The sequence below is a fragment of the Bubalus kerabau genome, chromosome X (assembly GCF_029407905.1).
Source record: "Bubalus kerabau isolate K-KA32 ecotype Philippines breed swamp buffalo chromosome X, PCC_UOA_SB_1v2, whole genome shotgun sequence".
Classification (NCBI taxonomy): domain Eukaryota; kingdom Metazoa; phylum Chordata; class Mammalia; order Artiodactyla; family Bovidae; genus Bubalus; species Bubalus kerabau.
In genome coordinates, this window is record NC_073647.1 from 116,094,183 (window position 1) to 116,106,520 (window position 12,338).

The 12,338-nt window shown below is 40.3% G+C and overlaps 1 protein-coding gene across 2 annotated transcripts in view; it reads left to right on the top strand.

Moving 5' to 3' along the window:
- EFHC2 (EF-hand domain containing 2) overlaps positions 1 to 12,338 on the top strand; it is a 248,392-nt gene that overhangs the window by 118,911 nt on the left and 117,143 nt on the right. For both annotated transcript variants that reach the window (XM_055563252.1, XM_055563253.1), the window contains one exon: positions 4,852 to 5,017. In XM_055563252.1, the coding sequence (XP_055419227.1) occupies positions 4,852 to 5,017 (166 nt within the window). The remainder of the gene's footprint in view (positions 1 to 4,851; positions 5,018 to 12,338) is intronic.

Sequence of the window (12,338 nt, forward strand, 5' to 3'; positions counted from 1 at the left end):
GTCATATGATCCCTTAAATGTTAAGTTGAACATTCAGTTGATGTTTGTTAGCTTGATTTTGAGAATATAAAGTTTGTATTTGGGGAAATGAACATAGTGCTGGGAGACCCAGTACATTGTTAGTCTCTTAATGGGTTTACAGGGAACTTTGAGAGGCAGAGGAAATCTACCAGTGTGCTCCGGATCTAGCCATCTTCACCAGATACATCAACTTCAAATGTCCTGTGGTCAGTTTCAGTTGAGTCCTAGTGCCTAATTTCTTCCTGCTTACTTTTGCTCTCTCTAGAGACTTACTGTATTATATTTTAAAAAGTCATTTGTGCCTTTAAAGCTCATATAACATGAGCATTATGTCTTTAAAGAGAAAATTATGCAAATGCAAAGTTATGATGCATTTTATAGTCATGCTGACTTTTTATATTTCTCCTAAGATATGTTAAAATATCCCGTTTAATAGACACCATTATTACACAACATTTCTTGAGTAACAACAGTATACTTAATGTAACTAATGACTAGAAATTATATCCATGATTCAGGGAGGAGGGGAGTGAATCAGTATTCTCTGATTATCTTTGCATTTGCTTTTCCTGACTTTTTGGTAACATTAAATTAATAGACTTAATGTTACTTAGATGCAGTTTTTTTGCACATTTACATTTTTTTAATAACTCATCTGGCTCTAAAAATTCATAAGACTAACCACATTTTATACATTATATTTTGGTATTCTTGAACCCCAAACCAGGACAGAGTTCTGGCAATAATTGTGGTCACATTTCCCTCCTTGCCAATAATCGTGGTCAGTAGAAACCTGGTGTCACCACTCTGCAGCGCTACAGGAAGAAGCTGACAACTGCCAATGACACAGCTAGGGCCCTCCCTAAGAGGAAGCCAGGGGGAGATTTCTAATGCAGTATACAGCCTGGGTGCCTCAGTACCTTCTCTTACCTATTGCCACCCCCAGCATATTTGGGAGGAGAAAAAATGGCAGACGGACCAAGAGGTGAAGTTGGCCACAGTCCCAAGAAAGGCACATGAGAAAGCTTTCTATTATGTAGAAGCAGAGGGCTTGACAGAATCCCAAGAGATATATATGTAAAACCCCTGTGTTAAACCCCATCTGGACTCCTAAAAAGATGAGATTCTTTTGTGCGTTTCAGGATTCTAAACAGAAGGCAACTTCCTCCACGAAACAGTCCAGTGTGACTGCCCCACTAGGCAGCTTGGCTATCCCGCTGGCCCTGGCTAGCCTGCCGGGCAGGAGCATGTTACTCCCTCCTTACTTCGTGTGCATGAACACGGACTGGCAGATGGAGGCCTGTTGGACTTTCCTGTAGCGTGAAGGTTGGAAGAGGCTCCAGGGGCTCTAGCAGGTGTTTCTTTCACTGAAGGGACATGGATTTGAATGTAAACTGTTCTTACCTAGAATTCCTGCCTTAGGTTATTATTTTTTTGTCCATAAGAGGACTTTGTTACAATCAATTCTTAGTGGTTGGGACAACCAAACTAGTGTGTGTGTGTGTGTGTGTTTGTGTGTGCATGCGCATGCTTAGTAGCTCAGTCATGTCCGACTCTTGCGACCCCATAGACTGTAGCCTGCCAGACTCCTCTGTCCATGGGATTCTCCAGGCAAGAACACTGGAGTGGGTAGCCATTCCCTTTTCCAGGGGATCTTCCTGACCCAGGGATCAAACTTGGTTCTCCTGCATTGCAGGCAGATTCTTTACCATCTGAGCCACCAGGGAAGCCATTAAGGATAAGCAAAAAAACTTAAAGCATATTTAATTTTGTGGAGTTATTTATAGCCATCTTTGAACTCTTGGTGTTAGAAACAGCAGAGCATCTAAGATGAGAGTCTAAAGATCATTTGAACAAATGAGCCATCCCAAGATGCAACAGCAGAGGTAGAATTTGCTTCTAGTCTCACCACATGGCTTTGATGGACCTAACAATTTTGCTTTTTTTTTTTTAAACCTCTTGTATGCAGTGAAGAAGGTTGAGAATTAGATGATTTCTAACGGTTTTCTAGTTAGAGCTAGAAAATTATGTGATTATTTGACCCCAAAGTGACCATCCCACTGAAGTCATTTGACCTGCATATGGGGTGCAAGCAGAGGTGGATTCAACCTCAAAAATAATGAAGCTTAAGCTTTAGGGTTCTTTTCTTTGCAGGGGCCCCATTCCAAGGTCCTGGGCCTAATTTTGTCTCAATTATTTGACATTTTTTGGTCTTACAGAGGTTCTCCCAAATAATAAGCTTCAGGCCTCCCAAAACCTGGTCCAAATCTCGGTTACTAGCAAATCAGAGGTGACTATCGAGGTAATTGAAGGCTTTTCTCAGAATCATTTCCAAATGAGATGATGAATAGTAAACCACTGTGAGGGAGCATTAAGATACATTCTTTAAAAAAGAGTCTGTCCCCTCTATGTAAATTTATTGGAATCTAGTCAATTGTGAATGGACAGTCAATATATATGTTTTTACAAGCTCTCGGAATTAGAAGCATCAGACTATTTGAAAGGCAGATGTGTTTTAGGATCTATTAGAATGTAAGTATAAGAAGATATTTGGGACCTGTGGCTGATTCATGCTGATATATGGCAGAAACCTGCACAATATTGTAAAGCAATTATCTTCCAATAAAATTTTTTTAAAAAGAAGATATTTGGGAAGATGCTTTGTAAAAAAAAAAAATGTATACTTTTTCATCAAATATTTTTTAACACCTAAAACATGCAGGATGGTGGAACAATGGAAAACCAAAGACAGAAATTTATCCAGGCACAATTCCAAACCTTTGTGAATATACACAATTAACCCATAAAAAATGGAATCTTGAGTCACAGTATCCAGAAAGACTGTATTGTTGAAAAAGTCAGACATGGTGGAATGGAACAGTTCTCGGCATTTATACACTAGATGGCACTGTGGGTGCAGAGGAAAGCTCTAAATTGATTCTTTTGTTACTTAAATCTGTTGCAAAAATGATGTAGTTGAGAAAACAACAGTGTGTTATAAAACCTGTAATTTTGGGGGGAGATGTAGAATGCATTCTTAATTTGAGATTCAGTGTGTGTCCTCTTTTGGTTAGGCTGTTTAGATTATTATATAGAGTTGGAGGCATATGTCCCCTGTTGGAAGAAACCAATCATGCCTGAATTTTCTAATAATCACATACAGTTCTTCCTGCCATCCCCTATGGTCCTTTTCCTAAAAATGAAGGTACCAGTTAGTGGTGTGTTTCATGTTACAATTAGGAATGATAGGGTCTGCTGTAATTCTGACGAATTCCAATATTTAAACTTGCCTCTTTATTACCAAGGCTTCTCTTTAATTGCCACTAAAATAGCAATAGGAGAGGCTCACCAGTCATTTCCATACCTGCAGTGTGGCCGCCTCCTTTCACTAAGTCAGTGAGAAATATCTGATGGCATTCTCTTTGCTAGTATGTCTTCTGTGAGCAATTTCTGTCAGGGTGGAACAATACTCTTTTGGGGATTATGCTTGAGGAGGTTCCACACAAAGGCTGTTAGGAAGTCTAAGGAAATGTGAACGTTGAAAATGTTTTCAAATCAGAGTTAGAAATAGCCCCTTAGGCTTTTGATCAATCAGTAAAAAAAAAAAAAGAAACTGTCCCTCCATGTTAAGAGGTAGGCTGCCTTGGATGACACATTGGTGCACATTTTCAATTAGAGAGGTATGTACTAAATCTGTTCTCTTCCTTCTGTTAGAACTTTGGCAATGGAAAAGGAAATCTTTTCTTACGTGAGACTCCTTTCAGGCTCTAATGGAAACACCTATGGGATGGTCAACTTTGGGGAAGAGGTAGAAATGAGATTCCATGGGTTGTTTGGTTGCTTTGCTTTCTTTTGCTTTAAGAAAGATCCAGACATCATCTTTGCCATTTGTGGTGTGCTAACACTGGTGATTGGGATCTATTGAGTCAACGTGTCATCTACTTCAGAGGGCATACTTGCTTCTCAGAGGTGGTACAGCCTCATGAATGAGTACCTAACAGCTCCCAGGCTATTACAAATATGTCTCCACCTGTCTCTTCATCTCTCCTTCATCACAGATGATAAATGAATTAAGAAGGTCAACCATATTTACCACTTACCACTCCCTTTGGCAGTGGTGGTTTTAAAAGTTGTGTTAGTTTGATTTGTGTTTTATTTATTAATTTTTGCAGTATCACATTTCAGTACAATTGCAGTCTTTTCTTGGGCAGTAATAGAGGCAACCTGGAGGGGTTGTTGGTGAGAAGAAATGTTGTTTTTGTTTTTGATCTAGGTAGTGAAGTATCATGGCCTGGAGCTGAGCTAGAGGAAAGGGAGAGGGCTTAAAATGTGGGCTTAGGAGGAAGAGACATCAGATGGGGAAGGTAAAGGCAAAACAGCCAGGAGTCAGTCCTATTTGGAAAGGAATTTAATTAGTGAGTGTTGACTAAAGATAGGAGAGGGCTGCATTACAGGTTAAAATATGGAACGGGTAGCATGAAGTTTCAAACTTGAATTTTCATATCATTGGAAAAATCAAGGAAGAACAAAAATATTCTGAAATGGGGATGTGATGACAAAAGATAAATGTTTACTTATTCGACACACTCAGTCTCTCTCTCTCTCTCTTTTTTTTTTTCTTTTGAACCAATGGCGATTATTGAGTGAGTTCTGTGGTTTTTGTAAACATGTTTGAAACCTACCCTCTCAGGATTTTGGTGTGTTTTGTTTGAAAGAGTTTAAAATAGTCTACAAAGATCTCCATGTTCATCTTGAAAACAAACCTTTCAAAACATCCATAATCAGGGCAAAAAAAATATTGATGTTTCATCTGCCTTTGTTTTGTTTTAGAGAACTTTACCTCGATTCCATGCAAGGCCCCATCTCCTCCAAAAATAGAAAGGAAAATTCCACCTTATACCGGCTTCGGTTCTGAAGAGGATTCTCTTCGCTCCTGCATAGGCCTTATGCCCACATCTCATCAGAGGAACTTCAAGAAGTTCATTGAATTTGACAGGTGCTATAGGGAACTGTTATTTTAATCTGATTTTTCCCAAATGTATGTGGGGTTTGTAATATTGTCCTCATGACAAAACAGATGACAATTTATCTGATTTCAAGTCCAGGGACATGTTGTTATAACTTTAATGAAGGTGATTAATATGTAAGTATTAACAGATTCTTACATCAGTGGCTATTTTATTTACTTTTTTCCCCAGGTTTTTTGAGAAATAATTGACATAAAACATGGCGTAAGTTTAAGATATGCAACATAATGATTGGATATATGTATGTATTGAAAAATGATCACCACAAGAAGATTAGTTCACATCCATTACCTCACAGTTCAAATTTTTTTTCTTGTGATGAGAATTTTTAAGCTCTACTCTCTTACTTTCAAATATACATTATTATTTACTGTCGTCATCATGCTGTATGTTATGTCCCCAGAACTTATTTGTCTTATAGCAGAAAAGTAGTTCCTTTTGATCACCTTCACTCAATTATCCCATCCACTACCCACCCCCCTAACTCTGGCAGTCACCAGTCTGATCCCTGTTTCTAAGAGTTTGTTTTTTTAGATTCTACATATAAGTGAGATCATGTAGTATTTGTCTTTCTATTGACTTATTTTACTTAGCATAATGCCCTCAAGGTCCATCCATGCTATTGCAAATGGCAGGATTTCCTTCTTTTTGATGATTGAATAATATTCCACTGTGTGTGTGTGTTTATGTGTGTGTGTGTGTACACATGCACATACACTGTGTCCTCAGTTTCGCCTGTTTACGACCCCATGCACTGTAGCACTCCAGTCTCCTCTGTCCATGGGATTTCCCAGGCAAGAACTGGAGTGGGTTGCCATTTCCAACTCCAGGGGATTTTCCTGACCAGGGATCGGACTTGTGTCTCTTACATCTCCTGTATTGGCAGGCAGATTCTTTGCCACTATGCCACCTGGGAAGCCCCATGTATGTGTGGTATGTATGTATGTATTTTTTTAGACTTTATCCGTATACCTGTTAGTGGACACTTGTGTTGTTTCCCTGTGTTAGCTATTGCAAATAATACTGCATTGAACATGGGGGTGCAGATATCTTTTGGGGACAGTGATTTTGTTTCCTTTGTATATATATATATCCAAAAGTAGAATTACTGTCATATGGTAGTTCTGTTTTTAATTTTTTGAGGTGCCTCCATGCTACTGTTTTCCACAGTGGCTGCACCAATTTACATTCCCATCAACAGTGCACAAGGGTTCTCTGTTCCCCACATCTTCACATTGAGTGGTTATTTTAATGTGTCATCTTGAAGCCCCTAAAGCCATATTATCCCCAATCTATATTGCCTTTCCATATATATCTATCTCCTCAAGATGATCCCTAGGAGATGGTGTAGAGTAAGGGTCATCAGACTTTTTCTTAAAAGGTCAGATACGAATATTTTCTGCTTTGTGGACCATACTGCCTCTGTCACAGTTGCTTAGCTCTGTCCTTGTAGCATGAAAACAGCCATAGACAATCCATAAACAAATGTGTGACTACATTCCAATAAAACTGTTTATGGACACTTAGAACCCCATGAACAGTATAAAAAGGCAAAAAATAGGACACTGAGAGATGAACTCCCCAGGTCGGTAGGTACCCAAAATGCTACTGGAGATCAGTGGAGAAATAACTCCAGGAAGAATGAAGGGATGGAGCCAAAGCAAAAACAACACCCAGTTGTGAACAGGACTGGTGCATAGGAACCTGGAATGTTAAGTCCATGAATCAAGGCAAATTGGAAGTGGTCAAACAGGAGATAACAAGAGTGAACATCGACATTCTAGGAATCAGTGAACTAAGATGGACTGGAATGGGTGAATTTAACTCAGATGACCATTATATCTACTACTGTGGGCAGGAATCCCTTAGAAGAAATAGAGTAGCCATCATAGTCAATAAGAGTCTGAAATGCAGTACTTGGATGCAATCTCAAAAGTAACAGAATGATCTCTGTTCGTTTCCAAGGCGAACCTTTCAATATCACGGTAATCCAAGTCTATGCCCCGACCAGTAACACTGAAGAAGCTGAAGTTGAACAGTTCTATGAAGACCTACAAGACTTTCTAGAACTAACACCCAAAAAGATGTCCTTTTCATTATAGGGGACTGGAATGCAAAAGTGGTAAGTCAAGAAACACCTGGAGTAACAGGCAAATTTGGCCTTGGAGTACAGAATGAAGCAGGGCAAAGGCTAATAGAGTTTGCCAAGAGAACGCACTGGTCATAGCAAACACCCTCTTGCAACAACACAAGAGAAAACTGTACACATGGACATCACCAGATGGTCGACACTGAAATCAGATTGGTTATATTCTTTGCAGCCAAAGATGGAGAGGCTGTATACAGTCAGCAAAAACAAGACTGGGAGCTGACTGTGGCTCACATCATGAACTCCTTATTGCCAAATTCAGACTGAAATTGAAGAAAGTGGAGAAAACCACTAGACCATTCAGGTATGCCCTAAATCAAATCCCTTATGACTATACAGTGGAAGTGAGAAATAGATTTAAGGGACTAGATCTGATAGACTATGGATGGAGGTTCGTGACATTGTACAGGAGACAGGAATCAAGACCATCCCCAAGAAAAAGAAATGCAAAAAAGCAAAATGGCTGTCTGGGGAGGCCTTACAAATAGCTGAGAAAAGAAGGGAAGTGAAAAGCAAAGGATAAAAGGAAAGATATACTCATTTGAATGCAGAGTTCCAAAGAATAGCAAGGAGAGATAAGAAAGCCTTCCTCAGTGATCAATGCAAAGAAATAGAGGAAAACAACAGAAGGGGAAAGAGTAGAGATCTTTTCAAGAAAATTAGAGATACCAAGGGAACGTTTCATGCAAAGATGGGCACAATAAAGGACAGAAATGGTATGGATCTAACAGAAGCAGAAGATATTAAGTAGAGGTGGCAAGAAAACACAGAAGAACTGTACAAAAAAGATCTTCACAACCCAGATAATCATGATGGTGTGATCACTGACCTAGAGCCAGACATCCTGGAATGCAAAGTCAAGTGGGCCTTAGGAAGCATCACTACGAGCAAAGCTAGTAGAGGTGATGGAATTCCAGTTGAGCTATTTCAAATCCTGAAAGATGACACTGTGAAAGTGCTACACTCACTATGCCAGCAAATTTGGAAAACTCAGCAGTGGCCACAGGACTGGAAAAGGTCAGTTTTCATTCCAGTCCCAAAGAAAGCAATGCTCAAACTACCACACAATTGCACTCATCTCACACGCTAGTAAAGTAATGCTTAAAATTTTCCAAGCCAGGCTTCAGCAATACGTGAACCGTGAAATTTCAGATGTTTGAGCTGGTTTTAGAAAAGGCAGAGGAACCAGAGATCAAACTGCCAACATCCGCTGGATCATTGAAAAAGCAAGAGAGTTCCAGAAAAACATCTATTTTTGCTTTATTGACTATGCCAAAGCCTTTGACTGTGTGGATCACAATAAACTGTGGAAAATTCTTCAAGAGATGGGAATCCCAGACCACCTGACCTGCCTCTTGAGAAACCTATATGCAGGTCAGGAAGCAACAGTTAGAACTGGACATGGAACAACAGACTGGTTCCAAATAGGAAAAGGAGTACGTCAAGGCTATATACTGTCATCCTGCTTATTTAACTTATATGCAGAGTACATCATGAGAAATGCTGGGCTGGAAGAAGCACCAGCTGGAATCAAGATTGCCAGGAGAAATATCAATAACCTCAGATATGCAGATGACACCACCCTTACGTGAAGTTCCGGTGAAGAAGAACTAAAGAGCCTCTTGATGAAAGTGTAAGAGTGGAGTGAAAAAATTGGCTTAAAACTCAGCATTCAGAAAACTAAGATCATGGCATCCGGTCCCATCACTTCATGGCAAATAGATGGGGAAAAAGTGGAAACAGTGGCTGACTTTATTTTTCTGGGCTCCAGAATCACTGCAGATGGTGACTGCAGCCATGAGATTAAAAGACTCTTACTCCTTGGAAGGAAGGTTATGACCAACCTAGACAGCATATTAAAAAGCAGAGACATTACTTTGCCAACAAAGGTCCGGCTAGTCAAAGCTATGGTTTTTCCAGTGGTCATGTATGGATGTGAGAGTTGGACTGTGAAGAAGGCTGAGTGCCGAAGAATTGAGATCCAGCCAGTCCATCCTAAAGGAGATCAGTCCTGGATGTTCATTGGAAGGACTTATGCTGAAGCTGAAACTCCAATATTTTGGCCACCTGAGGCGAAGTGTTGACTCATTGGAAAAGACCCTGATGCTAGGAAAGATTGAGGGCAGGAGGAGAAGGGGACAACAGAGGATGAGATGGTTGGATGGCATCACCAACTCGATGGACATGGGTTTGGGTGAACTCCGGGAGTTGGTGATGGACAGGGAGGCCTGGCGTGCTGCGGTTCATGGGGTCATAAGGAGTCGGACACAACTGAGTGAACTGAACTGAACTGATGGACACTGACATTTGAATATCATATAGCTTTTACATATCACAAAGTATTATTCTTTGAGTATTTTCAACCATTTAAAAACGTAAAAACCATTCTTAGCTCACAGGCCATATAGAAACAGGTGACTGGCTGTATTTGGCCCATAGACTGTAGTGGCTTCCGTGATTTATAACTTTTATAGAATGTTAATTGATTTTAATTTAAGAGGCTTGGTTGAGTTCAGTAACCACAGATTGCTCATGTGGTGGAATATGATTTCAAAAGAAGGACTTTCAGAAGTGTTCCTAATATATGTGAGGAAAAATCTGCCCCTGAGTCATGTGTATAAATGTGGTACTGCTCATTGCTACTTTTTGCTTCTGTAGGAAATGGAGCCCTGGAGAAAGAAGTCGTGGTAGGAAGAGGAAGAGGGGTGGGAAAATGTTGCAGATGCTTGAATAGGATGTAGGCTAAACACTGAAGTCCTACGTGAGGGGAATAATGGATCAGGAGAACCTGTGGAGAAAAAAGATAAAGAGAACATGGAGTAAGAGCAGGAGAAGGAAAACAACAAGGCATCACCCTGAATTTGATCAAATTCAATGGCATGAGATGCCATTGTAGAATATTTTGAGGTGGAGAGAACAGTTTTGGTATCATGGTAAACATGGTAAAAATGCATTAAGAATTGTGTAGAGTGTCTGAAAGGCTGCGTTTGCCTTGACATGATGTCCTTTGTCTTTTAAGAAGTAATCTTTTATTTGTAAGACTTGGGAGTTTTGTTTTTAAGTTTAAGAGTTGATACTGCTCAAAGTGTGGTCCCCACACTTTGTGGTCTTTGTCTCACCCCAGACTTACTGAGGCCCAGTCTCTGGGGGTGGGGCCTGGCTCTGTGTTTTAACAAGACATCCAGGGGTTTCTGGTGATGGGCACCAGGGTTTGAGAACCACTAATTTCAGATCACATAAGAGGGACACCAACTCATACTCCATCCTCCCTTGTAGATAGCAGTATTTATGTGAAGTTCCAGGGCAGGACTTTTGATGGATTGTTGTTGTTCACTCGCTAAGTCATGTCTGACTCTTTGTGATCCCATGGACTGCAGCATGCCAGGCCCCCCTGCTTTTCACTGTCTCCTGGAGTTTGTTCAAATTCATGTCCATTGAGTTGGTGATGCTGTCTAACCAACTCATCCTCGGTTGTCCCCTTCTCTTGCCCTCAATCTTTCCCAGCATCAGGGTCTTTTCCAATGAGTCAGCTCTTTGCATCAGGTGACCAAATTATTGGAGCTTCAGCTTCAGCATCAGTCTTTCCAATGAATGTTCAGGTTTGATTTCCTTTAGGATTGACTGGTTTGATCTTCTTGTGGTCCAAGGGACTTTCAAGAGTCTTCTCCAGCACCACAATTTGAAAGCATCAGTTCTTCATTGCTCAGCCTTCTTTATGGTCCCAGCTCTCATATCTGTACATGACTACTGGAAAAACCATAGCTTTGATGGATACTTTTCACTAACTGCTGTTTTTAAGGGCAACCACCCGAAGGAGGTGGGCAGGAAGAATGTCCCTATTGTAAAAGGAGAGGGAATTTTTCTTATAAGTAAACAGGAGGAAACACGATCCAGGGTGTTGCTTCTGGAATCCAGTGGGAACAGTGTTCCTTGTGGGTAGTAGCCTTAGTCTCTCTTTCTGTCTGCACCACATCAACTTGCCCACAGAGCACTGACTATAGACAGCATTCCATGTTCTTGTCATGCTGTTGTGGCTGGAGAACAGTGGTCCAGGCATGAATAGCTCTAATTTCTTTTCTTTCTGTCCATTGCTCATTCTGTGCCAGGAATATGCTGCTTCTCTCAAGCTCCTCCCACACAGTGACCTTGTTTCCATAGAAACTGGCACATTCAGCTGGAGACTTACACATGAGTTTGAATAACCCAAGGTTTTCAAACCGTGAGAACCTTAGGAAGATGATCTCACAAAGCATACAAAGAAAAGTTTCTTAATGCAAATAAATAAGCTGTGAATTGGGACATGCGACACACATGATGTATATTGATGATATATATTGCTATTAAAATTGTACTTGTGTTCATTGTTGTATGAGGTTAACAGTCATCTATGGTGAGTCACTGGAGAGAGATAGTTTCAGATCAAAGCATATTTGATGGAATGGAGACTTTTATTGTCTGAGTAAAAATTCACTGTGGTGCCTGCTGGGTAGATTGTCCAGTCTGACTTGGGAGAACCAGAAAAATATCTTTCTCATTGCACCTGGCTGAATTAGTTATTTTGTTTTCTATGTGCTCACAATACTCTGCTGAGCATACTTATAATAATAATATTACTAGTAAAAAGTAGTTTGTGGTTACGATGTGCTAACTACAATACTTGATCTCATTTAATCCTCGAAACAACCTCATAAAGTAGATAGAAGGAAATGGCAACCCATTCCAGTGTTCTTGCCTGGAGAATCCCAGGGATGGTGGAGCCTGGTGGGGTGCCGTCTATGGGGTCGCACAGAGTTGGACACGATTGAAGTGACTTAGCAGCAGTATTGTACCCATTCTTCACATGAAGAAACTGAGGCTTAGAGAGTCTATTCAATTTACCTAATCTCACACAGCTAATTTTTAGTTGAGGTAGGATTTGAACCCAGGGAAATCAACTTCTGGAGTTCACCTTTATTGCCCCAGAATCTGTACATATCATAGTGTGTGGCAGTTACTTGTTTATATATAGACTCAGAGCTTCTTGAGGGCAGGGTCTGGCTTTATTGTTTCTCTTAGAGTTAGAACAGTGCTGGATGTATACTTGGGATTCAATAAATATTTTGTCCATAAGAGAACAGGAATGATAAATAAGTGAGTAAATA